The sequence below is a fragment of the Octopus sinensis genome, linkage group LG20, assembly GCF_006345805.1.
Source record: "Octopus sinensis linkage group LG20, ASM634580v1, whole genome shotgun sequence".
Lineage (NCBI taxonomy): Eukaryota > Metazoa > Mollusca > Cephalopoda > Octopoda > Octopodidae > Octopus > Octopus sinensis.
In genome coordinates this window covers 26,497,017-26,523,606 of record NC_043016.1, presented here as the reverse complement: position 1 = coordinate 26,523,606, position 26,590 = coordinate 26,497,017, and the positions used below count along the sequence as shown (strand labels likewise).

The window sequence follows — 26,590 nt, the reverse complement described above, 5'->3', positions numbered from 1 at the left end:
TCTTTTTGCCAAATGAGTATATTCGTATGCGTGTGCCTGTAGTATCTGTGAACGCTCTATATATATACATATACGTGTATGCATAAATATATATATATGTATACATATATATATATACATATACATATATATATATATATATATTTACATATATATAAATATATGTATATATATATATATAATCAATCTATCTCATTAGCTTAGCTCTCAGGGTAGCTAAATCTTTTCACAACTGTCTCCTGTCAGTCCGCATTGGATAACAACGTCACAGCCACTGTCGGGTCATGTGACATGCGTTTTTCGTTACGTCAAACGCATGTTTTGCGCACATCACGTCCTGACCGCCAGAACGCAGTTAAGTGACTACAGAACGTCCGGACAATGGCGCGACGTTTGAAGATAGCAAAGGCTTAAACTCATTTTCACTTGTCAGATTTTATTTACTACTTACTCATAGTCAACACACGAGCTCTAGCCGTATCTTATGTTTAATTTAAAAAAAAAAAAATTGTATTTGTATATATGTTGAAATTAGCGAAGGATAAAACTTGATTAATTACAGTGTGTATACTGTATTATACGTTTACATTTTGTACACGCACACACACACACATACACATTTGTTCTTGTTTACCTTTCAGGTCTGTTTAATCGAGCAATCCGGCGATTATAGTTTGTTCAACCTTTGGGCATTCTGTCATAGGGTATGTCTTGGACTATACCATCAAACTATCTCCTTTTATTTATTTATTTATTTATTTTCTTTTTAAAGCTTTTCCAGTCATTTGACCGGTCATGCTGGGGTATCACCTTGAAACATTTTTTAATCGAAAGCATTGACACCCCTCCCCAGTACTTATTCTATCGATTCCTTTTGCAGAACCGCTAAGTTACTGGGACGTAAATACCAACACCGGTTGTCAAGCAGTGGTAGTGGTGGGAGGACAAAGATACACACACATAGACATACGGTGTGGTGCTGAAAAGTTCCTGGCTTTGGGTAAAAGAAAATACAGGAGGATCAGTTAATTATGATTTTATTCAACATATTCCCCTCTCCGATTCACACACTCATTACAGCGGGCCTTCAGTTTTTCTAAGTCCTACTATAAAAGAACTCGGAAGGTTGGGCCTCCAACCAGGCCTTTCGAAACACCCTTAAAACAGGGAATTTTTCAGCACCCCTTCGTGTGTATGTATATATATATATATATATATATATATATTTATTTTATAGAAGGAGCTTCTACAGGACTAGAACTGTTTCATCCTGTAGAAGCTCCTTCTATAAAATAAATTAATTTACTCTGCTATGTATTGAGTACCTTATTTACTGTGGTTAACCCCGACTCAACCCGGGACCTACATATATATATATATATATATATATATATATACACACACACACACACATACATACATACATACATACGAATATACTAGGGGGTTCTTTCAGTTTCCGTCTACCATATTCACTCACAAGGCTTTGGTCGTCCCCAAGTTAAAATAAAAGACACTTTTCCCAAGGTGACACGCAGTGAACTCCGAACTGAGTGGTTGGGAAGTAAGCTTCTTTACCATACAAACCACGCCTGATCTATCTAGTTATTTCTCTGAGATCCGTCTCGTGTTTTCTCTTACTGATATTCACTGAGGCAAAAATCAATGCTCGTTTCTATAGGTGCAGTTGTGGTGTTGTAGTAAGAAGCTTGCTTCTCAACCACATGGTTCCAGGTTCAGTCAGGCGGTATGGCGCCCTGGGCAAATGTCTTCCACTTATAGCCTCAGGCCAGCTATAAAGCCTTGTGAGTGGATTTGGTAGACGGAAACTGAAAGAAGCACGTCGTATATACATACATGTGTGTGTGTCTTTGTGACTGTTTGTCCCTCTCAGCCATGTTGGTGTGTTTACGTCGCTGTAACCTAGCAGTTCGACAAAAGAAATCGATTGAATACCAGGCTTTAAAAAAGTACTGAGTTTGATTCACTTGACTAAACAATTTCCTCTAGACAGTGCCCCAGCATGGCCATGATTTAATGACTGATACAAGTAAAAAAAAAAATAAAGGATAGAAGGAAGAGTCTATAAATTTAACTAAGGATATTGACAACATGACATAAATAGTTTGTGTTGCTTTCCCGAAATAACTGTTTCCTTTATAACTTAATTTGCATATTTTTATGAAATTTTACAGGTACATATTTCACAGGTGTAAATTATAATTATTATTTTAATGTACTACTAGTTTTAACCATTTGACTGGGGTCATGCTGAAACAACCTTGATACATATTTTTGAGCCTGGTACTTATTCCATCGAACTTTGCAAAGTTATCCCTCTCTCTTTTTCGGAGAGGCACTGAGCAGCTATACGCACACATACACACACGGCAGCAACTTCCACCTACCGAATTCAATCACAAAGCTCTGGTCGGCTCGGGGCTATAGTGGAAGACACCTACCCAAAGTGCCACGCAGTGGGACTGAACCCGAAACCATGTAGCTAGGAAGCAAGCTCCCTAACCACACAGCAATGCCCGCGGGGATGTAAACAAACCAACACCAGTTGTCAAATGGTGGTGAGGGACAAACACATACATAGATGAGTGTGTGTGTCTGTATATATATACATCGCTCAATGACAACACTCATAACCTTTTTTCACCGGGGGGGGAAGGGTTTTCTAAATTCTGCGCTTTTTTCTTTTTCTTTTTTTTTTCCTGTGGGGGAAGGGGGCGGCTGGGATGGAGTTGGACTGGGGGTACCACATCACACTCAGTGTTCTTTTCTTCCTTCTACTCTGTTACTATCCATTCTTCCTTTGACAATATGCTGTATTTGAGAAGACCCATCAATCTAAGTAAGATTGTAGTCGTAGTCGATGCCAGTGTTGCGTAACTGGAGCATAAAAAGCATCCACTAGGGTAGTCCACTAGAAGCAAGTGTCTTCTACTATAGTTTTAGACTGACCAAAGCCTTGTGAGTACAGTTGATAGACAGAAACTGAAAGACCATAGTATATATACACACACACATGTATGTTTGTGGTTTGTATCTGTGTTTGTCCCACTACCACCGCCTGACAACTTGGTAGTTCAGTAAAAGTAGACTGATAGAAAAAAAAATATATACTGGGAGGTCAATTTTTTGGACTAAAATTCTTCAAAGCAGAGTTCCAGCATAGATACAGTCTAAAATGATTGAAGCAGGTAAAAGTTAAAAGATGTATTTGTGTATATATTTATATACATATGTACAAACTTAGAGATGCTATGGAGTAAGACAGACTTGTAATGTTGGAGTTGTAAAGTTGACAATCTACTCCATGTTTTGCACTCTTTCCATCTATTAAATTCCCTCACAATGCACTTGGTTTGGAGCTATAAAAGAAGACACCTGCTTCTTAAAAATACAGCCATGCCTTATGCCTATTGTATTGCTATATCTTATCTTGCTTTTTTTTTTTTTTCCATTTCATTTCAGAAAGAAAAGTCCATTCAATAACTACTTGCTTATGATCGTTGTGTAACCATTTTCTGAAATAAGAGAGACAGAACACATTGCAAGATGTAATCCAGAATACTTTCAATCCAATAAGTTAGATTAGTTTATTAATGCAATCTATATTGTAAGTAGGCTAAATCTGAATTTATCTTTGTTCTTTCATCATGCCTACTAATTTTATGTTCATAAAAAATAACATCAATCAGAATGATGCAATTAATAATTTGTATGTTTGGGCAATGATCTCAAGTGAGATATTTGTTTAAAAGATATAAATTTTTTCTTTTTTTTTTCAACTTAAAAAATAATGATAACAATAAGTTCAAATTTATTCACAAGGCCAATAGTTTTGAGACAAGTTGGGCAAATCATTACTATCGAACCTAATACTTGCGATTTCGTTGTTGTTAAAATAAACACTGAGTGAAGGTAACATAGGCGGTAAAAGGAGATAGAGAATACTAAGTAAAAATAAAATAAGTGAGGGAGGAGAGGGAGAAGACTGAGTGAAAATAACATAGGACAGGAAGATGAGGAAGAATACCCAGTGAAGGTAATGTAAAAGATGAAGGACAAGGAGAACACTGAGTGAAGGTAGCATAGGAGAGGGAGAATGCTGCAAGAAGGTAACATGGGAGAGGGGGAATATTGCGTGAAAGTAATATAGAAGGGGAAGGAGAGGGAGAATACTGAGTGAAGGTAATATAGTAGGGGAAGGGGGAGAATACTGAGTGAAAGTAATATAGGAGAGGGAGAATAGTGAGTGAAGGTAACATAGGAGAGGAGAATAGTGAGTGAAGGTAACATAAGAGAGGAAGGCGTGGGAGAATACTGAGTGAAGGTAACATGGAGGAGAGAGAACACTGAGTGAAGATAATATAAAAGGAGAAGGACAATACTGAGTAAAGGTAACGGGTTGAAGGAGATGGAGAATACTAAGTGAAGGTAATATAGGGGAGAGAATACTAGGTGATGGTAACATAGGAGCAGTTGAAGATGGAGAATACTGAGTGAAGGTTATGTAGGAGAGGGAGAATACTGAGTGAAGTTAACAGATGAGAGGGAGAATATTGCATGAAGTTAACATAGGTGAAGGTAATATAGGGTTGGAAAGGGAGGGAGAATACTGAGTGAAGGTAAAATAGGAGAGGGAGCATAGTGAGTGAAGGTAACATAGGAGAGGGAGCATAGTGAGTGAAGGTAACATAGGAGAGGGAGCATAGTGAGTGAAGGTAACAGACAAGTGGGAGAATACTGAGTGAAGGTAACAGACAAGAGGGAGAATACTGAATGAAGATAACAGGAGAGGGAGCATAATGAGTGAAGGTAACAGACAAGAGGGAGAATACTGAGTGAAGGTAACAGGAGAGGGAGCATAATGAGTGAAGGTAACAGACAAGAGGGGGAATACTGAGTGAAGGTAACATAGATGACGGAAAATACTAAGTGATGCTAATATAGGGTCAGAAAGAGAGGGAGAATAATGAGTGAAGGTAACATAGGAGAAGGAGAATAATGAGTGAAGGTAACATAGGAGAGGGAGAATGCTGAGTAGAAGTAATATAGAATGGAGAGGAGAGGAAAATATTGAGTTACAGTAACATAGAAGGAGAATACTGAGTGGAGATAGAATTCTGAGTGAAGGAGAATATTAATTGAACGTAATATAGGTGAGGGAGGATAGTAAGTGAAGGTAACATAGGAGAAGAACCAGATGGAGAATACTAAGTGAAGGTTAGATAAGAGAGGGAGAATACTGTGTGAACATGACATAAGGTAGGGAGAATACTGAATGAAGGTAATATAGAAAGAGAAGGAAAGGTCTAATACTGAGTGAAGGTAGGAGAGGGAGAATACTGAGTGAAGGTTAGGAGAGGAAGAATACTGAGTGAAAGTAACATAGGAGAGGGTGAATATTGAGTGAAGGTAACATGGGAAACGAAGGAGAGGGAGAATATTGAGTGATGGTAATGTCAAAGGGGAAAGAGAGGGAGAATACTGAGTGAAGGTTAGGAGAGGAAGAATACTGAGTGAAAGTAACATAGGAGAGGGTGAATATTGAGTGAAGGTAACATGGGAAACGAAGGAGAGGGAGAATATTGAGTGATGGTGATGTCAAAGGGGAAAGAGAGGGAGAATACTGAGTGAATGTAACATAGAAGAAGGAGAGGGAGAATACTGAATGAAGCTAACATAAAGGAGGGAGAATACTGAATGAAGGGAACATAGGAGAGGAGAATAGTGAGTGAATGTCACTGAGGGAGAATACTGAATGAAGAGAACAGGAGGAAGAGAATACTGAGTAAAGGTGACATAGGAGAAGGAGAATACTGAGTGAAGGGAACATAGAATAGAAATGATGAGAGGTAAATTAACCCATTAAGCATTTTCTGATGTGTTAAGGATTCTGCCAGTTCACTGCTTTTATAATGTTTTCAAACTTTGGCAGTAGGTCATCAGTTTGAGGCAAAAGGGTAAGCCGTTTGCATTAATCCTTGTTCTCGGATAACATTTCATCTTATTGGTCCTGAAAGAATGATAGTCAAAGTTGACCTTTGTGGAATTAGAATTCAGAATATAATGAATCAGAAAATATACTGCTGGTCATTATTTCCATGCTAAAGCTTCTGCCAACTCCTCACCTTAATAATAATAATAATTCTTTCTACTATGGACACAAGACCTGGATGGTCCAGGGCTCAAGATGTACTTATCTTACAGACCCCAAAAGAATGAAAGGCAAAGTTGACTTTGGCATGGTTTGAACTCAGAATGAAACCAGAAAAAATTATTGTCCTGCATGTTACTGATTTTTTTGCCAGCTCCCTACCTTAATTATAATAATATTAATTGCCCAAATTTTTTTCTACAAAGCCAGCAGTTTTACAGGGTGTTGGGTGTTATTTTATTCATCCCTGAAAGATAAAAACCAGAGTAGAACTTAGCAAGATTTGAACTTACAATGTAAAGAGCCAGAAGAAAGGCCACTTAGCATTTTCTCTGAAGCATGAATGATTCTACCACCTTGCCACATGATAATAATAATAATAATCCTTTCTACTATAGGCACAAAGCCTGGAATTTGTGGGGAGGGAGATAATCAATTACACCAACCCCAGTACTTGACTGGTTCTTAATTTATTGACCCTGAAAGGATGAAAGGCAAAGTTGACCTCGGCAGAATATGAACTCAGAATGTTAAGACAGATGAAATACTGCTAAACATTTTGCTCAACATGATAATGATTCTGCCAGCTCACCACCTTTTCAATAATAATAATAATCTTTTCTACTAAAGGCACAAGGCCTGAAATATGGTGGGTAGGGGACTAGTCGATTATATCAACTCCAGTGTTTCACTGGTACTTAATTTATTGACCCCGAAAGGATGAAAAGCAAAGTTGACCTCAGCAGAATATGAACTCAGAATGTTTAGACAGATAAAATACCACTAAACATTTTGCCTAATGTGCTAACAATTCTGCCTGCATGCCACCATTCACACTTGCAACAAAAAAATCTCTGTCCCATTTTAAAGAAAAGAAATATGTCCCAGTATGTGTTACTTTGAGTAGATGTTATCTACAATAGTGTTGAACTGCCTGAAGCCTTGTGAGCATCTTTGGTAGACAAAAACAGAAAGAAGCCCATAGTGTGTATATATATGTGTGTGTGTGTCTATGTGTGTGCCACTCACTACCACTTAGCAACCAGATTTGTTTTTTTTTTAAATAGCAGTTTGGCATTAGAGATCAATAGAATAAGTACTGGGTTTTAAAAAGAATATTATTACTGAGGTGATTTCATTCAGCTAAAACCTTCAGGGAAGTACCCCAGCATGGCCATTGTTCAATGATGGTAAAAACTGAAAGCTGAAGGAACGAAAGATGAAGAATAAGAATGTGCTTAGTTGTCTACATCATTATATTGATGCAGGAGTGGCTGTGTGGTAAGTAGCTTGCTTACAAGCCACATGATTCTGGGTTTAGTCCTACTGCATGGCACCTTGGGCAAGTGTCTTCAACTATAGCCTCAGGCCAACCAAAACCTTGTGGGTGGACTTGGTAGACAGAAAACTGGAAGAAGCCTGTCATATATATGTGTGTGTTTGTGTATATGTGTATGCATGTAATTGTGTGTCTGCGTTTGTGCCCTCCCCCCGTCACTTGACAACCGATGTTGGTGTGTTTATGCCCCCATAACTTAGCAGTTTGGCAAAAGAGACCGATAAAATAAGTACTAAGGCTTACAAAGAATAAGTCCTGAGGTTGATTTTTTTCGACTAAAGGCAGTGCTCCAGCATGGCCACAGTCAAATGATTGAAACAGTAAAAGAATATACTGAGAAAAAGTATATACACAGAGAACATGTGGGAAAACACTGAATCAAAATTATGAAGACAGAAGTGGAATGAGATCCATGAATGGCAGATCCATGATCCAATGAGATCCATGATCCAATCATGTAGACATGAGAAAACCAAACACTGGATTATATACTCTCTCTCTTTACTATTTGACTTGTTTCAGTCATGTGACTGTGGCCATGCTGTAGCACCGTCTTTAGTCGAACAAATCAGTTGACTTGTTCTTTGTAAGCCTAGTACTTATTTTATCGATCTCTTTTGCCGAACCACTAAGTTACAAGGACGTAAACACACCAGCATCAGTTGTCAAGTGATGTTGGAGGGACAAACACAGACACACAAACATATCCACATACGTACATATATATATATATATATATATACATATATACGATGGGCTTCTTTTAGTTTCCATCTACCAAATCCACTCACAAGGCTTTGGTCGACCTGAGGCTATAGTAGAAGACACTTGCGCAAGGTGCCATGCAGTGGAACTGAACCTAGAACCATGTGTTTGGTAAGCAAGCTACTTACCACACTGCCACTTCTACACCTATCATTAAGAAAAAATACAGAATGACCTAAATCAGTGGTTCTCAACCATTTTTTACCTATAGACCCTCCTAGCCAATCAAAGATTAACCTTATGTTTTTATAATTAAATATTAGGAATTGTGTAAAAATAATTGTTTAAAATATTTTGTATACTGTAGAAATATAATCAAATTATTGCACATAGATTTTAAGAACAGAATCTTCTATGGACACCCAAAGGTCATGTGGACCCCAGTTGACAGATTTTAAGAACAGAATCTTCTATGGACACCCAAAGGTCATGTGGACCCCAGTTGACAGCCACTGGTCTAAATGAAGATATAGAAAAGGAAGAAAATGAAAAATCCTAGGGGAAGGTTATATAAAAGAAGGGAAAAGAAAAACATACTGTGAAGGTCGTATAGATAAAGGCGTGGTGGTGGTGGGAGAATACTAAGTGAAGGTAATATAGAAGAGGAAGGTTAGGGAGTATATGAGTGAAGGTGTTTTAGAGAGAAAGGAAGGGTATGATGAGTGAAGACTTAATATATAAGAGTGGGGTGAGGAAGAATAATGAATGAAAGTAATTCAGAAGAGGAACAGGAGGAAGAATACTAAGTGAAGGTAATATAGAAGAGTAAGGAGAGGGAGAATAATGAGTGGAGGTGATATAGAAGAGGGTGGAGAAGGAGAATGCTGAATGAAGGTTATATAGAAGTGGAAGGGGAGGGAGAATACTGAGTGGAGGGGATATAGAAGAATGGGAGGAAGACTACTGAGTAAAGGTAATACAGAAGAAGATGGGAAATTATAGAGAAGAGGAGGGGGGGAGAATACTGTGATGATAATATAGAAGACAAAGGAGAGGGAGAATGCTGGGGGGATGTAAATAAAGAAGAGGAAAAATAAGGAGAAAAATGTGTAAAGGTAAAATAAAGCAGTACAGGGGTGGGAAAGGAGAATAATAAGTGAATGTGATACAGAAAGGGAAAGAGGAAGAAGAAAACCGAGTGAAGGTAAAATAGAAGAGAATCAAGAGGGAAAGAAATGAGTGAAAGTACCGTAAATCCTCGAGTATAATCCACATTTTTTACCTAAAATTTAAAGGTCAAAATCCCTAGTGCGTACTATATAAAAATGAAAATTATTTTCTTAGCACTGTCCGAGTCTCTATTTGCTGTCCGGCAATGTTTATTCTCACGCATTTTGTGATGTCAGGCGTGAAAATACCTTAATCTAAGCCTGAAAGCAATGAAGTCATAAAAGAATCATCCATAACTTGCAATACGCAACATTTATTAAATGTTATTTCTTTATTTTCTGCAAACAAAATGCACAAAAAAGCTACACGTTTGTATTATGTTATATCATCATCATCATCGTTTAGCGTCCGTTTTCCATGCTAGCATGGGTTGGACGGTTCTACTGGGGTCTGAACCGTCCAATACAATAATAATAAAGGACGTTACTGTATACATTTTTACAAACCAAGGACGTTATATAGACCGCCTTGACTTAAGTTAGACTTAAGTATTATACACAAGGTTTAGGTTTTTCAGAGGTATAGCCCCCTAAAAATCCCCTGTGTATTATACTCAAGGACTGACTATACTTGAGGATTTACGGTAATATAGAAGAGGAAGGGCAGCAAGAATACTGAGTGAAGGTGATATAAAAGGGGAAAGGGAAGGAGTATACAGATTGCAGGTAATATAGAAGAGGGGGAGAGGAAGAAGAATGTGTAAAGTTAATATAAAGGAGGAAGGGTAGGGAGAATACTAGGTAAAGAAAGAAGAAAAAAGTGGAGAGAATATTGGGGGAAGATGATATAGAATAGTATGGGTAGGGAGAATACTGAGTGAAGGTAATATAAAAAAAGGAAGGGTAGAGAGAATAAGTGAAGGCATGAGAATGCTGAGGGAAGGTGTAGGAGAAGACTGAGAAAAATCATATAAAAGACAAAGGGATGGAGAGTACTGAGTGTAGGTAATATTGATGAGGAAGAGTCAGAAGAATACAAAGGGAAGGCAATATAGAAGGGTGGGAGTGAGAATACTGAGTGAAGGTGATACTGAAGATGAAAGGGAGGGAGAAAATGAGTGAAGGTAATATAGAGGAAGTGGAGTGGGGAGAATACTGAGTGAGATTATGTAGAAGACAAAGGTGAGAGAGAATACTGGGGGAAAGTAATATAGAGGAGGAAGGAGGGAGAATTTCGAGTGAAGGTAATATAGATGAGGAAGTAGAGGGAGAATACTGATTGAAGAGAAATGGGAGGGAGAGTACTGAGTGAAGGTAATGTAGAAATAGGGCAGGAAGCAGATTACTGTGTGATGGTGATGTAGAAGAGGAAGTGGAGGGAGAATTCTGAGTGAAGGTAATATAGAAGTGGCAGGAGAATACTGAGTGACAGTAATAAAGAAGATGAAAGGTAGGGAGAAAAATGAACGAATGGAATAAAGAAGAGGAAATCAGGGAGAATCCTGAGTGAAAGTAATATGGAAGAAGGGAATGGAGAATTCTGGTAAAGTTAATATAAAAGTGGAAAGAGAATACTGAGTGAAGGTAATAAAGGAGAGGAAAAATACTGAGTGCAGGTAGTATAGAGGGGAGGGCAGAGGGAGAAAGCTGAGTGCAGATAATATAGAGGAGGAGGGCAAGGGAGATTACTAAGTGGATGTTATATAGAAGAAGAAGGGAAAGGTAATGATAAGTAAATGGTGGCGAGGAGAATACTGAGATAAGGCAATATTGAAGAGAAGGAAGAAGAATACTGAGTGCAAGTAGTACAGAAGAGGAAAAGGAGGGAAAAATGAGTTTACTGTAATATAAAAGAGGAAGTGGAGGGAGAATATCGAATAAATAGAAGAGGAAGGGGAGGAAGAATATTGAGTGAGGATGATATATAGAAGAGGAAAGGAGGAGGAGAATATTGAGTGAAGATAATATAGAAGGAGTAAAAATGTGAAGGTTATATATGAGAGGAATGGGAGGGAGTATACTGAGTGATGGCAATATGGAAGAGGAAGGCAAGGGAGAATACTGAGTGTAAGTAATACAGAAGAGTGGAGAGGAGGAGAATAACGATTGAAGGTAATATAGAAAAGTAAATGGGGTGGGAATACTGAGAGTGAAGGGGAAGGAGCGGGAGTATACTGAGTGAAGGTAATATAGAAGAAGTGAGAGAATACTGTGTGATGGTAATACAGAAAGGGAATTGGAGGGAGAATAGTGAGTGAAGGTAATATAGAAGAGGGTGGGGAATGACAGTAGAGAGTGAAGGTAATATTGAAGACAAAAGAGGAGAATACTGGGGGAAGGTAATATAAAAGAAGAAGGGAAGAGAGAATACGAAGTGAAGGTAACAGATGAAGAAAGAGAAGGAGAGTGAACATAATATAGATGAAAAAGTAGAGGGAGATTACTGAGAGAAGATTATATAGAAGAGGAAGGGGTAGGGAAGAATTCTCAGTGAAAGTAATATAGAAGCAAAGTGAGATTTCTGCGTGAAGATAATAGAAGTGATGAATGGTAGGGAGAATAACGAGTGAAGGTAATATAGAGGAGGAATGGGAGGAAGAAAACTGAGTGAAGGTTAAAAAGAAGTGGAAGGAGCTTGGAGAATAGTGAGTAAAGGTAATATGGAAGAAGGGGTGGGAGAATAATGGGTAAAGTTAATATTGATGAAAAAGGAGAGGGTGAAATCTGACTAAAAGAATAGAACTCTAAGTGAAGTTTATATAGAAAAAGGAAAGGAAGGAAGAAATCTGAGTGAAAGTTTTATAGAAAAGGAAGGTGGAGGAGAGCCAAAGTGAAGGTTGCACAGAAAATGAAGGCAATGGAGAATGCTAAATGCAGGTTAAATAGAACTGACAGAAGTTTATTTTGAAAAGAATGGAAGAAAGACCTCTGAATGAATGAAGCAGGGGAGAAAGCAAAGTGAAGGTAATATACAAAAAAGTCGGGAGAAGAACTCTGATTGAAGGTTGCATAGAAAATGAAAGCGGGGAAATTCACTGATTGAAGGTTATATAGAAATGGTAGGATAGAACACTGAGTGAAGTTTAAATAGGATACTCTCTAATGGTTATATAGAAATGGAAGGGATGGGAGAACACTAAGTGAAGGTTATATAAAAAATGAAAGGCAGGGAGAACACTGAGTAAAGGTTATATAGAAAATGAAGTGGGAGGAAATTATTAAGTGAAAGTTATTTTGAAAAAGAACCCTCACTGAGTGAGGGTTATATAGCAAATAATGAAGGAGGAGATATTAAGTGAAGGTTATATGAAAAAAATGAGAGGAAGATCACCGTGGGTAGGTTATATAGAATGGAAGAGAAGGGAGAATAATGAGTGATAGTTACATAAAGAGGGAAGGGTAGGGAGAATGAATGAAGAGTATATAGAACAAGAATGGGTGGAAGATCATTTAATGAAGGTTATATAGAAAAGGAAGGGGAGGGAGAACACTGACTAAAGGTTACATGGGAAAGAATGTTAAGGAGAACATTCAGTGAAAGTTATATTGAAAAGAAGGTTGGGGAAAAAGTGAAGGGAAGGTTAACTAGATAAAGAGGAGGGATGAATATTGAGCAAAGGTTATATGAAAAAGGAAGTGGTGGGGAAATACTGAGTGCAAGTTATATAGAAAATAAACATGAGGGAGATCATTGAGTGAATGGTATCATCATTGTTTGGCGGCGAGCTGGCAGAAACGTTAGCACGCCGGGCGAAATGCATAGCCTTATTTCGTCTGCCGTTACGTTCTGAGTTCAAATTCCACCGAGGTCGACTTTGCCTTTCATCCTTTCGGGGTCGATTAAATAAGTACCAGTTATGCACTGGGGTCGATATAATCGACTTAATTCGTTTGTCTGTCCGTGTTTGTCCTCTCTGTGGATAGCCCCTTGTGGGTAGTAAAGAAATAGATATCATCATTGTTTAACGTCCGTTTTCCATGCTAGCATGGGTTGGATGGTTTGACTGGGATCTGGGAAGCCAGGAGGCTGCACCAGGCTCCAGTCTGATCTGGCAGTGTTTCTACAGCTGGATGCCCTTCCTAATGCCAACCACTCTGTGACTGTAGTGGGTGCTTTTTATGTGCCACCAGCACAAGGGCCAGAGGAAGCTAGCAACGGCCACAATTGGTTGGTGTTTTTTATGTGTCACCGGCATGGCTGCCAGTCAGGCGGCGCTGGCATTGGCCACGTTCAGATGGTGCTTTTTATGTGCCACAGGCTTGGGTATCACAAATACAATTTCCAATTGATTTTTATTTTGATGTTGATGGTATATAGAAAGAAAAGGGAGAGAGAAAATTAAGTGAATGTTATATTGAAAAGAATGGAGAATAAGGACCCTAAAAAAAAGGTTATATAGAAAATGAAGTGGAGGAAATTATTAAGTGAAAGTTATTTTGAAAAAGAACCCTCACTGAGTGAGGGTTATATAGCAAATAATGAAGGAGGAGAATATTAAGTGAAGGTTATATGAAAAAAATGAGAGGAAGATCACCGTGGGTAGGTTATATAGAAATGGAAGAGAAGGGAGAATAATGAGTGATAGTTACATAAAGAGGGAAGGGTAGGGAGAATGAATGAAGAGTATATAGAACAAGAAGGGTGGAAGATCATTTAATGAAGGTTATATAGAAAAGGAAGGGGAGGGAGAACACTGACTAAAGGTTACATGGGAAAGAATGTTAGGAGAACATTCAGTGAAAGTTATATTGAAAAGAAGGTTGGGGAAAAAGTGAAGGGAAGGTTAACTAGATAAAGAGGAGGGATGAATATTGAGCAAAGGTTATATGAAAAAGGAAGTGGTGGGGAAATACTGAGTGCAAGTTATATAGAAAATAAACATGAGGGAGATCATTGAGTGAATGGTATCATCATTGTTTGGCGGCGAGCTGGCAGAAACGTTAGCACGCCGGGCGAAATGCATAGCCGTATTTCGTCTGCCGTTACGTTCTGAGTTCAAATTCCACCGAGGTCGACTTTGCCTTTCATCCTTTCGGGGTCGATTAAATAAGTACCAGTTATGCACTGGGGTCGATATAATCGACTTAATTCGTTTGTCTGTCCGTGTTTGTCCTCTCTGTGGATAGCCCCTTGTGGGTAGTAAAGAAATAGATATCATCATTGTTTAACGTCCGTTTTCCATGCTAGCATGGGTTGGATGGTTTGACTGGGATCTGGGAAGCCAGGAGGCTGCACCAGGCTCCAGTCTGATCTGGCAGTGTTTCTACAGCTGGATGCCCTTCCTAATGCCAACCACTCTGTGACTGTAGTGGGTGCTTTTTATGTGCCACCAGCACAAGGGCCAGAGAGGAAGCTAGCAACGGCCACAATGGTTGGTGTTTTTTATGTGTCACCGGCATGGCTGCCAGTCAAGGCGGCGCTGGCATTGGCCACGTTCAGATGGTGCTTTTTATGTGCCACAGGCTTGGGTATCACAAATACAATTTCCAATTGATTTTTATTTTGATGTTGATGGTATATAGAAAAGAAAAGGGAGAGAGAAAATTAAGTGAATGTTATATTGAAAAGAATGGAGAATAAGGACCCTAAAAAAAAGGTTATATAGAAAAATGACAGGGAGAAAGAACTCTAAGAGAAGGGAGAACATTAAGTAAGGATGCCGAGTATAATCTGAAGTGAATGATAAATAGAAAATGAAAAGGAGAAAGAACATCAAGTAAAAGGTTACATGAAAGGTGGGGAGAGAACCTAAAGTATAGTATATAGATAAAAAGCAGTATTTCGTCTGACAGTATTTCTGAGTTCAGATGCTGCTGGGGTCGACTTTGCCTTTCATCCTTTTGGGAGTGATAAAATAGGTACAAATTGAACACTGGAGTCAATGGAATTGACTAGTCTCCTCCCCCAAAATTTCAGGCCTTATGCCTATAGTAGAAAAAATTTCTGTCTGGCACCTGTGCAGGTGGCACGTAAAAAACACCCACTACACTTGTGGAGTGGTTGGCGTTAGGAAGGGCATCCAGCCGTAGAAATACTGCCAGATCTGACTGGGCCTGACGAAGCCTTCCAGCTTCACAGACCCCAGTTGACCCGTCCAACCCATGCTAGCATGGAAAGCGGACGCTAAATGATGATGATGATGATGATGATGATGGGGTGGCAGGAGAACACTGAATAGGTGGGATGTCACTGACTGAAGCTTATACAGATATTGAGAGAGACATTAAGTGAAGTTTATACAAAAACTACACTAGAAGGAGATTATTGCGTAAAGATTTTTATAGAAATGCAATGGAGAGGAGGAAAGAACACTACATGGAAGTTATATGGAAATGGGGTTCAAGGATAATATATTAGCTGAAGGTAGGCAGCAAATTGGCAGAATCATTAGCATATCAGACAAAATGATTAGTGGCATTTCATCTGTTTTTACATACTGAGTTCAACTTGCATTGAGGTTGACCTTCAGGATCAATGAAATAAGTACCAGTTGAGCACTGGGGTCGATGTAATTGAATTCCTGAAATTGCTGGCCTTGTGCCAAAATACGAAACCATTATTATTATTGTTATCATTATCATCATCATTATTATTTTCATATACACATAACAGATTAGACTGTAGATTGTTGGAAAAGAAAAAAATCCTAACATTGGGCTACAAGTTACCTTAGGTGCCAAGAAACCTCTTAAGTATTCTAGCTCTCCCTAATAACACTGTTATCTTTATTATTATTATTATTATTATTATTATTATTATTATTATTATTATTATTATTCAAATACACTCAACAGATTAGACTTGGAAAAGAAAAGAATCCTAACATCAGTCTACAGCAAGTAACCTTAGATGCCAAGAACCCACCTAAGTATCCTAGCTGTCCCTAATAATGCTGTTTTCTGGAGCTGTACAAAACTGGGTTTTATGCCTATTTCCACTATCTATCTGTTCAAATCTTTTGGTATAGTTCTCAATGCACCTATAACTATTGGGATACATTTTACCAGCACTTTCCATAGTCTCTGTAATTCAATGGTTATATCCTGGTACTTTGCTAATTTTTCTATTCTTCTCATATTAATTTTTTCATCATTTGGGACTGTAAAGTCCATTATCTGGCACTTTCTATTGTCTTTATCTACTACTATGAAATCAGGCTAGATAGCCTGATTTCTATTACTCTTTCAGTCTGAATGTTAAAGTCCCACAGCATCTTGTACTTCTTACTTTCTAGTACTTTACTAGGTTCATGTTCAGACTATTTATCAGTACATTCAAATCTTAGCTTTCTACATAGCTTCCAGCAGATTGCTCACCCTAGATTGTCACGTCTTTTATTGTTTTCTTTCTTTGCCGGCACGCTACATTCACTTACTATATGAGTGATGCTTTCCTCTTTTGATTTACATAATTTATATTGGGAATTTCCTTGGCTTTTATCCAATTAGTCCTTAATGCTTGATCTTATGCAGCTAGCAAACTTTCTGTCTCCCTCCTCAGCTTTATTATTATTATTATTATTATTATTATTATTATTAAGGCAGCAAGCTGGCAGAATAGATAAAATGCTTTGTGGTATTTCACCCATCACTACATGTTCTGAGTTCAAATTCCACTCAGGTCAAATTTGCCTTTCATCCTCTCAGGGTCAATAAATTAAGCACCAGTGAAACACCAGTCTTTTTGCATATAACCTGCATTTAGTGTTCTCTACTCTTTAGTCTTCCTTAGTGTTTTCCATACAATTTGTTTTCCTCTAAAAGCTTCAATCAGGGATCTCTCTTCCCTGCCATTTCTATATAATCATCACTGTTACTTTCCTTCTTCCATTTGTTCCTGTCTATAACATTTATGGATTTCTCTTCCCTTACCATCATTTATGGATCGCTTTCCCCTTCCTTTTCTAAACAACCTTCATTTAATATTCTCCTCACCCTTTATTTTCTATATAAACTTTATTCAGTGTTTTCCCACCCATTGCTCTTTTATATAAACTAAACTTAATGGTCCCCTCCTCTCCTTTCCTATATATATCCTCCACTCAGTGATCTCCCTCCTATTTATTTTCTATATAACCTTCCTTTAGGGATCTACCTCTCTTTCCTTTTCTACATAACCTTCACTTAATATTCTCCCACCTATTTATTTTCTATATAACCTTCACTTAGTGTTTTCCCTCGCCTTTATTTTCTATATAACCTTCCTTCAGTGTTCTCCCTCCCCTTCTTTTCCTATATAACTTGCATTCAGAGTTCTCCCTTCACCTTTTCCTCTATATAACCATCACATAATTTTCTCCTCACACTTCAATTTCTATATACTATTCAATCAGTAACCTCCTTTCTGTTCATTTTCTACATAACATCCACTCAGTCTTTTCCCTCCCCTTTCTTTTCCATGTAGCCTTCATTTAATGTTCTCCATGTTCTTCCTCCACAATGTAACCATCACTTAATGTTTCCCTTCACCTTTATTTCCTATGTAATCTTCACTCAGTGTTATAATCCACTTCCTTTCCTATAGTACCTTCATTTAATATTCCTTTTGAATTTTGGCACAAGGCCTGACTTTTTTGGGTAGGGGTATGTCAATTACATTTGTCCCAGTAGTCAACTGGTACAACTCAGAATGTAAATATGGATGAAATACTGCTAAGCATTTTGATTAACAAGCTAACAACTCTGTCAGCTTGCTACCTTAATAATAATGATAATAATCCTTTCTACTCTGGGTACAAGGCTTGAAGTTTTGTGGGAGGGGGCTAGTCAATTGCATTGACCAGTGTTTCGCTAGTGCTTAATTTATTGACCCTGAGAGGGTGAAAAGCAAATTTAACCTCAGTGGAATTTGAACTCAGAACACGTAGTGATGGGTGAAGTACCATTAAGTATTAACCAAAGGGGGTGAGTGAATATTATATAGAAATGAATGGGAAGGGAGAATAATGAGTGTAGGGGAGGAAAAGTGATGGTTATATAGACATTGAAAGAAAAGGAGAGCATTAAATGATGGTTATATAGAAATGGAAGTTGAGGGAGAAAACTGAGTGAAGGTTATATGCAAAATGTATAGGAAAGAGATCATTAAGTGAATGTTATGTAGGAAATAAATGTGAGATCATTGAGTGAAGGTTATATAGGAAACAAGATAGAAGAAGAACATTTTCTGAAAGTTATATAGAAAGGGAAGGTGTAAGAAGATGTTAAGGGAAGGTGTAAGATGTTAAGGGAAGGTTGTGTGGAATAAGAAGGGGAATGAGAACCTAACTGATGGTTATATAGAAAAAAGAAAGTGAGGAAAAACCCAAAGGGTAGGTTACACAGAGAATGAAATGGAAGAAGAATTTTAACTGAATGTTATATGGAAAATAAATGAGATAGAGACCACAATGAAAGTTATTTAGAAATGGAAGGGAAAGGACGAATGAATGATGGTTACATAGAAAGGGAAAGAGAGGGTGGACACTTAAGTGAAGGTTTTATAGAAAAATATAATGTTTATCATTTAAATTGGTTTGAATTAACTATGTATTATCTCATAGTGCCAAAATTTCAATGATGTGATTGTATATTTTTAGAATGACATTGTATAGTAGGTGTGAGAGGCTGAATCTAGTCAGTTTGAACATAAACATGTAGAATATAGGGGCTTGATATGGCTGGTTTAAATGCTAAAGGGTAATTGAATGTTATGTTGAAAAGAAGGTGGAGAGGAACATTAAGGGTTATATAAAAAATAACAGGGGAATTCTGAGTGAAGGTTATACAAGGGGCTACCCAAAGGTAACTGGAAATGTTCTCTATGGGACAAACCCATTGTAGTTCAGGCTTCTGCTGCTAGAAGCCACTTGATGCAACCCTCAGGCATCAGTCTGCAGACCGACAACATTTCTTATCGTACTGCCACCTGGATGCATATTTGCTTTGCAGTGCTTCTTCCCTGTTTGTCAATTTTTCTGATGGCTGAAACAAAGGAACAACATGCTTCCATGAAATTCTGTTTATTGCTGGGGAAAATGGTGGCTGAAACAGTTGTCATACTTCAAATAGCTTACAAGGATTCTGCCATGTGCAAAACACAAGTTTATGAGTGGTTTCCTGCTTTAGGATTGGTCACGTATTGCTTTTGTATTATAGCAACAATATATATATATATATATATAATATATATATATATTATACTCTTTGCTTGTTTCAGTCATTTGACTGTGGCCATGCTGGAGCACCGCCTTTCTAGTCTAGCAAATCGACCCCCCAGGACTTATTCTTTGTAAGCCTAGTACTTATTCTATCGCTCTCTTTTGCCGAACTGCTAAGTAATGGGGACGTAAACACACCAGCATCGGTTGTCAAGCGATGTTGGGGGGGACAAACACAGACACGCAAACACACATACACACATATATATACATATATATATATATATATATATATATGATGGGCTTCTTTCAGTTTCTGTCTACCAAATCCACTCATAAGGCTTTGGTCGGCCCGAGGCTATAGTAGAAGACACTTGCCCAATATATATATATCATTAATTAAAAAATTTTAGGGTAGCAAAAATATTTATAGAAAAATTCTTTGTTACCAGTGGTCTAGCGAGAAGGAAAAATTTAGTCAATAGACTATACATTATTCATAGAAGAATACAGTGTACATTCAAACACATAAGAGATGATCAATAATAGGACATCTGACTGCTCTTTCTAGTGAGTCAGATGTCCTATTATTCGTCATCTCTTATTTGTTTGAATGTACACTGTATTCTTCTATATATACATATATATAGAAAAATACAAAAAAATAGTTTCACCATTCCATTTCTTTTTACATTAGGAACAGTTTCAGTTTAACAATAATACTTTGTTGAGTGCATAAAATCATAACTCCATGCATGTATGATATTTTCAGCTAGAAATATTTTTTTGCAAAACTTTCGTATGTGGGACTTACTACACTTTTCAAAGATGCTAAACCATCGTACTACACTTTGACAATTTTTATATCTTGGCATCTGAAGCAGCTGGAGATACCAAAAGAACCGGCTATTGAAAGCAAAATTAAATCTTGATAAAAAAAAAAAAAAACGTATTTGGCCAAATTTGAACGTACAACAGTTTAACATAATAGCAATGATAGATCGGTAACCACTACACACATTTTTTTCTTCTCTCCTTGTTTTTTTCTGTGTCCCTTTCTGTAGAAGAGCGCAGGCTCAAAACGTAAAAGACTTTTTCAATTCCTGAGCATTATACTAATACATCTGTTTGTTTTCTATACCACCTGTCTTTGTCTTTTGTTTTTTCGTGAATTCTCCCTGTATATATATATATATATATATATATATACACACACACACACATACACACAAATGCACACATATACAGGGTTGGCCAAGAGTCACCCGACAGTATATCAAAATTCCATAAATACTTAATATTCAATTTTATTTATTCATTTGGGAAAATGGTGTTGCTCAAGAATGACTTCAGTGTGGACAATTTTCATGATGTTTCATATTTAGATGCTTTATTAAATTCATTCAGTTAAACATAAATAAATTTTGAGAATTAAATGGTTTTGATTTACTGTCAGGTGACTTTTGGCCAACCCTGTTTATAGATGATGGGCTTCTTTTAGTTTCTGTCTAGTGAATCCACTCACAAGGCTTTGGTTGGCCTGAGGTCACAGTAGAAGACACAAGCTGAAGGCACCACACTGTGGGACTGAACCTGGAACCATGTGGTTGGGGAGCAAGCTTCTTACCACACAGCCACGCCTGCGCCTATATAGATGTCAATGTTATATAGAAACTAAACAGGTGGAGGACCACTGAGTGAAGGCTTTATAGAAAAGGAAGTAGGTGAGGGGGAGAACTCAATGTCTAGGCTGTATAAAAAAGGAAGGAGAATACTAAGTGAAGATTATATAGAAAAGAAAGAGAAGAGAAGATATTTTGTGAAGATAATATATAAAAGGAAGGGATGGGAGAACAGTGAGTGAAGATGAGATGGAAAATAAACTGGGTGTTGGGAGATGAAAGTTGTATAGAAAAGGTATAGGAAAACATTAGCAATTAAACTTTATCATTTAAACCAGTCATACCCTGTGCAAATATTCTACTCATTTTATGTTCAAACTGGTCAGATCCAGCCTCTCACACCTATCTGACAATGTCATTCTTAAAATAAACAATCATATCATCAAAATCTTGAAGCTATGCGATAATGCATGAGGAACTCGAGAATGTGAATAAGTATGTATTGACAGAATATCAGGCCAAAATATTTTTTACGTCTTATGTTCAAAGTAGCCAGACCTAAATGATCATACTATCTACCCTGGAATGTCATGCTAAATATTAACAATCATGTCATTGTAATCTATGAAATATTACGTGATTAATTCAAAACAAGGGGAATAAATAAGCATTACATTTGGCAGTGTAATCTGAGCGTTAAAGCCTTAGGTGAATGTTATGTAGAAAAGGACGTGTTGGGAGAACCTTAAGTGAAGGTTATATAGAAAAGGGAATTGAAGGGAGAACATTAAGTGAAGGTTATATACAGAAAATAAGGGGAAGTGAGAACACTGAGGGAATGTTTTATATAGTAAATGAAGTGGAGAGAGAACATTTAGTGAAGGTCATGTGGAAAAAGAAGGGGTGGAGAACACTAAATGAAATTTGTATAGAAAAGAAGGGGAGGGAGAACGTCAAGTGAAGGTTATATAGAAAATGGAGTCGAGGGGGAACATCAGGTGAAGGTTATATAGAAAAGGAAGGGAGGGAGAACATTAAGTGAAGGTTATATTGGAAATGGAGTCTAAGGGGAACATTAGGTGAAGGTTATATAGAAAAGAGTGGGGGGAGAACGTTAAGTGAAGGTTATATAGAAAATGAAGGGGAACATTAGGTGAAGGTTATATTGAAAGGGGGGAGAACGTTAAGTGAATGTTATATAGGAAATGAAGGAGACGGGGGAGGAACATTAGGTGAAGGTTATATAGAAAAGAGTGGGGGGAGAACGTTAAGTGAATGTTATATAGAAAATGAAGGGGAACATTAGGTGAAGGTTATATAGAAAGGGGGGGGAACGTTAAGTGAATGTTATATAGGAAATGAAGGAGACAGGGGAGGAACATTAGGTGAAGGTTATATAGAAAAGAGTGGGGGGAGAACGTTAAGTGAATGTTATATAGAAAATGAAGGGGAACATTAGGTGAAGGTTATATAGAAAGGGGGGGAACGTTAAGTGAATGTTATATAGGAAATGAAGGAGACGGGGAAGGAACATTAGGTGAACCTTATGTGGAAAAGAAGGGGAGTGAGAACGTTAAGTAATGGTTATATAGAAAATGAAGGAAGGGGAACATTAGGTGAAGGTTATATAGAAAATGGAAAGAAGGAAGAATAGTGAGAGAACGTTACTTTGAAAAGGAAAGGGTAGGAGAACACTATTTGGGAAATGAGAACATTAAGTAAAGGGAGGGAGAATACTGAGTAAAGGTTACTTAGAATATGAACGGTAGGAAGAACTCTAAGTGCAGGTGAAAGAAAAAGGAAGAAGAATATATATGTCCCATCATGGTCACAGTCCCATGGCTAAAAGAAAAGAGTATACACATGCATCACACAAGTAAAGGTATTGCTGTATACATGCATACAGTTATACACTCACATATATGTAGAGAGACACACAGACAGATAGAGAGAGAGAGAGAGAGAGAGAGACTGACATTTAGAGAGACAAACAGATAGGCTGATTGATAGATATCTTGTATCCTTTATTTTTTTTTTTTTTTCACTTATTTCAGATATTAGATTGAAGCCATCCTGGGTACCACCCTGAAGTGTTTTAGTTGTACTGGTTTGGTGCTTATTCAATCGACTCCTTTTGCTGAACCACTTTGTTACAGGTATGTAAACAAACCAGTTGTGTTTCTGAAGTGGTGGGGTGGGTGCAACGCACAGACAGAAAGACACATACACACACACTTAAGCACTATTTATAAGATAACATGTTATAATATCAAAAGCTTTGTATAAAAATTTTGGTTATCAACAAAGCTATTTTTTTGAAAAAAAAAAAAATACAGTTAGCAAATAGTACTGAAATTTAGTTCAATTGAAATATTTTCTGAAGTTTATTTGACCGATGTTCTGAGTACAGAAGTATAAAGTTTAACTACAGCTCCGTAGATTTTTTTTTTTTATCCAGGCCTAAGTAATTTTTGTCTTTTTGAAGAAAAAGAAAATCTCAGTTTAATGAACTATTCTACAACTTAATTACATAAAGATATTCCATATTAAAATACAAATCCAAAACAGAGAAAACACGATCAGGAGCAAAAGAAAAGAAACAAAAAGAAGAAAAATATTAATTCAACAACAAGGGCATCAATTTGTTGCACACCAAAAGACTTAATGGAACCTAATGTAGCAAGCCAACATGCTTGCAGCATTATCATGGGTGGTGGTGAAGCTAAGGCATTGGAACGGCCAAGCACCCTCATAGGTATCACCAGACACATTGGTAAGGTGAGCTGCTAATGATGACAAAAACTTTGCTGCCAGCATCCCAGCTCCTCCAAACATCTCAAACACCACAGGATGGAAGAAATGGTTCCCTGATGAGTCCCAATACTTAAGGATTTTGTTCCATAAATCTACGCAGGCAGTGACCCTTCCATTTACCACAGCATCCAGGATTTGGGAGGGAGCAAAGGAATCACTGGCAGTGGCATCCCAGTTGAAGCACCTGCTTTTTATCTCAGGGAAGAAGGTAAGACCATCTAGTCTCTTCCCATCACACCTGTATAATCCTGCTGGCTCCATAACTGAGGGGATACTTACCCAAGCCAGGGTCTGCTCAAAGATCAGGTTTAGGTCAGTGCAACGAGTAAAACAACCTGCATTTAGGTGGCAAGACAAACCATGAAGACCTGTGGAGTTGAGAACCCTACCACAGCAACATCTTAGTCCTCCACAGACGTCAGCTCTCACTCTGAGTGCAATGGAGATGTGGAGCTCATCCAAATAGAGTAGACTGCTAACGTTGGTCACAGGCAGCACATCAGCCCTGAGAATTTTGTTTGCAGATCAACTCTTTGTATCAGGGCAGTGTCCAATGGGGAAGCAATCAAGCTTTTAAGCAAAAAATTTCAAAATTGCAACATAAAAATGAACTTTAATTGAACATCATGCTTAACATGTTCTACCTGAATGTGTCTCTGCAGGACTTTGCGTATGGGCTACCTACTTATAACTTTTTTTTTTTTAAAATAGGAATAAGACCTGAAATAGGGAGGGAGAATGGGTCAGTCATTTTATTTCGACTCTTGCACTTGACTGACACTTTATTTTATCGACTCCAGAGTGTAAATCAGAAATTGTTTTCTCGTTCAAAGTGAACGTCCTCCTCCCACTACCACCACCACCACAACAACAACAACAACCTGCATATATAAATACAATGATAGGATCTCACGGAAATTAGCAAGACAAAGTTATGGGCTGTGTACAGTCTTTCAGATAACCGGTTTTTGTGAGCTTTATACTGGGTTTTTTGATTCATTGCTTATACAAAAACAGTCTGATGGAACCATTAGTGTATTGGATCAATCAATGTTATCCTTTTTTTAGAATGCATTTTATTTGTCCGCATTCTAAAAGAAATTATGTGTTTTACGCAAGTCTCTTTAAAAAGTTTGTAACAAAATATTACAAGCGCTGCAGTTCTACGTTTGTAGACACATTATAAATTTTATACGTACCAGTTTTTTAATCTAATGCTGTTTCAAGTGTGCATATTACTTTAATTTTATAATTAATAAATATTATTAAATGTATATATTTTAAGCAATACTATACGTTTTAATCAGAAAAATTTTAACGACGTTTCTGTTTGTAATATTTCCCGTTATTCTATGATTTTGGTTTCACGTCCTTATGCATTAGCAATTACATGTAAACCTATGTTAAGAAGCAGGTGTCTGTGCAGTGGGGGATAAAATTATTAGCTGGCGCTGCTCTGCAGCTGTACATTGGAATGGTTTTTCCCTGTTGATTTCAGTGCTGCTAAGCCTCAACGTAATCGCTCCAGCTGCAAGAAACAGCAGCCAAATCTACTTTTAAAAAAATCACATCTACAGTCCTAAGTAGAGTAGGATATGTCGAAAAAATGGAGTGATATATAAGATGAGATAACTAAAAATGAAAAGGTTCAATTATATTGATTCGATCAGAGTTTTTAAAAAAATCAACAAGAACAACAATAAAAGCGAAACTTCAAAAGTTAAATGGGCTGTGAGGTAGCGAGAGTTTATATGTCGATTATTTACGAACTCGGAAATCATCGCAGCTAACAGGATATAGATCTATTGCTTCGAACTTATCAATTTCACCCTCTGTAACCATAGACTTCAGCAGTTTTATTCAACGTATACAAGTGTTGTGTCATCACCGTATTTTACAGGAAGCTTCACCGTTTATGACACACATCTTGATTATAAATTTGACAATTTTTCTCTTTTGTTTATTTAAAGAAGAATTTTTTCGAGGGTTTGTTTTCGAAACTATAAAACATCTTACGTCTAAAAATACAGCCAGCAGTCAGTTAGCCAAAGTGAATAGCCACTCCACTCTCCCACCCCACCACTGAGTAGCATCCGCCTGTTATCTTGTTTTATTTTCTGTAATTTGTGTCCTGTTTCTCTGATTCCTGTATTCGATATCTTAACCTTCGAAATCAAATTTATTTTCGACAATGAATTCCCAACCGAATAGTATACCTAAAATCCAGCTTCCACCGATGACAAATGAAACCACGGCCAGTGTTTTATCGTGGAGAAAGCTGTATCTCGGTCGAGCTAAATTGAAAGCCTCAAGTCGTACATCAGCACTTTTATCAGGATTCGCAATGGTATGTTTGTTTTTCTACTGTTTATTTAACATCAGTAACAACAGTAAATTAGGCGATGCTACATAATAATGTATAGCTTACAAATAAGAGGGTTTTTTTTTTTATCTAACTGTAAAACTTAATTACTGTAGACGTAGTAATAATTATAATAGCATAATAATGTATTATATGTGTGTATATATAATATTGAGATGCTGCTGATATATATTGCGTAACTAAAAGCAACACTGTAATTTTTATATTAACACTACTGTACTTATTGTTATTAGCAAAAATTATATTA

General features: G+C 37.3%; 1 protein-coding gene across 2 annotated transcripts in view; it reads left to right on the top strand.

Annotated features, from left to right (window-relative positions):
- The first annotated feature begins 353 nt into the window (after window positions 1-353).
- The window catches only part of LOC115222561 (protein orai-2-like), a 49,296-nt gene continuing 23,059 nt past the window's right edge, over window positions 354-26,590 (top strand). The window contains exons 1-4 of one of the 2 annotated variants that reach the window (XM_036511548.1): window positions 354-704; window positions 3,484-3,628; window positions 23,201-23,302; window positions 26,172-26,307. In XM_036511548.1, the coding sequence (XP_036367441.1) occupies window positions 26,197-26,307 (111 nt within the window). In that variant the 5' untranslated portion in view covers window positions 354-704; window positions 3,484-3,628; window positions 23,201-23,302; window positions 26,172-26,196. Of the gene's footprint in view, window positions 705-3,483; window positions 3,629-23,200; window positions 23,303-25,451; window positions 26,308-26,590 lie in introns of those variants that run through there. The other variant, XM_029792835.2, reaches the window with a different exon arrangement.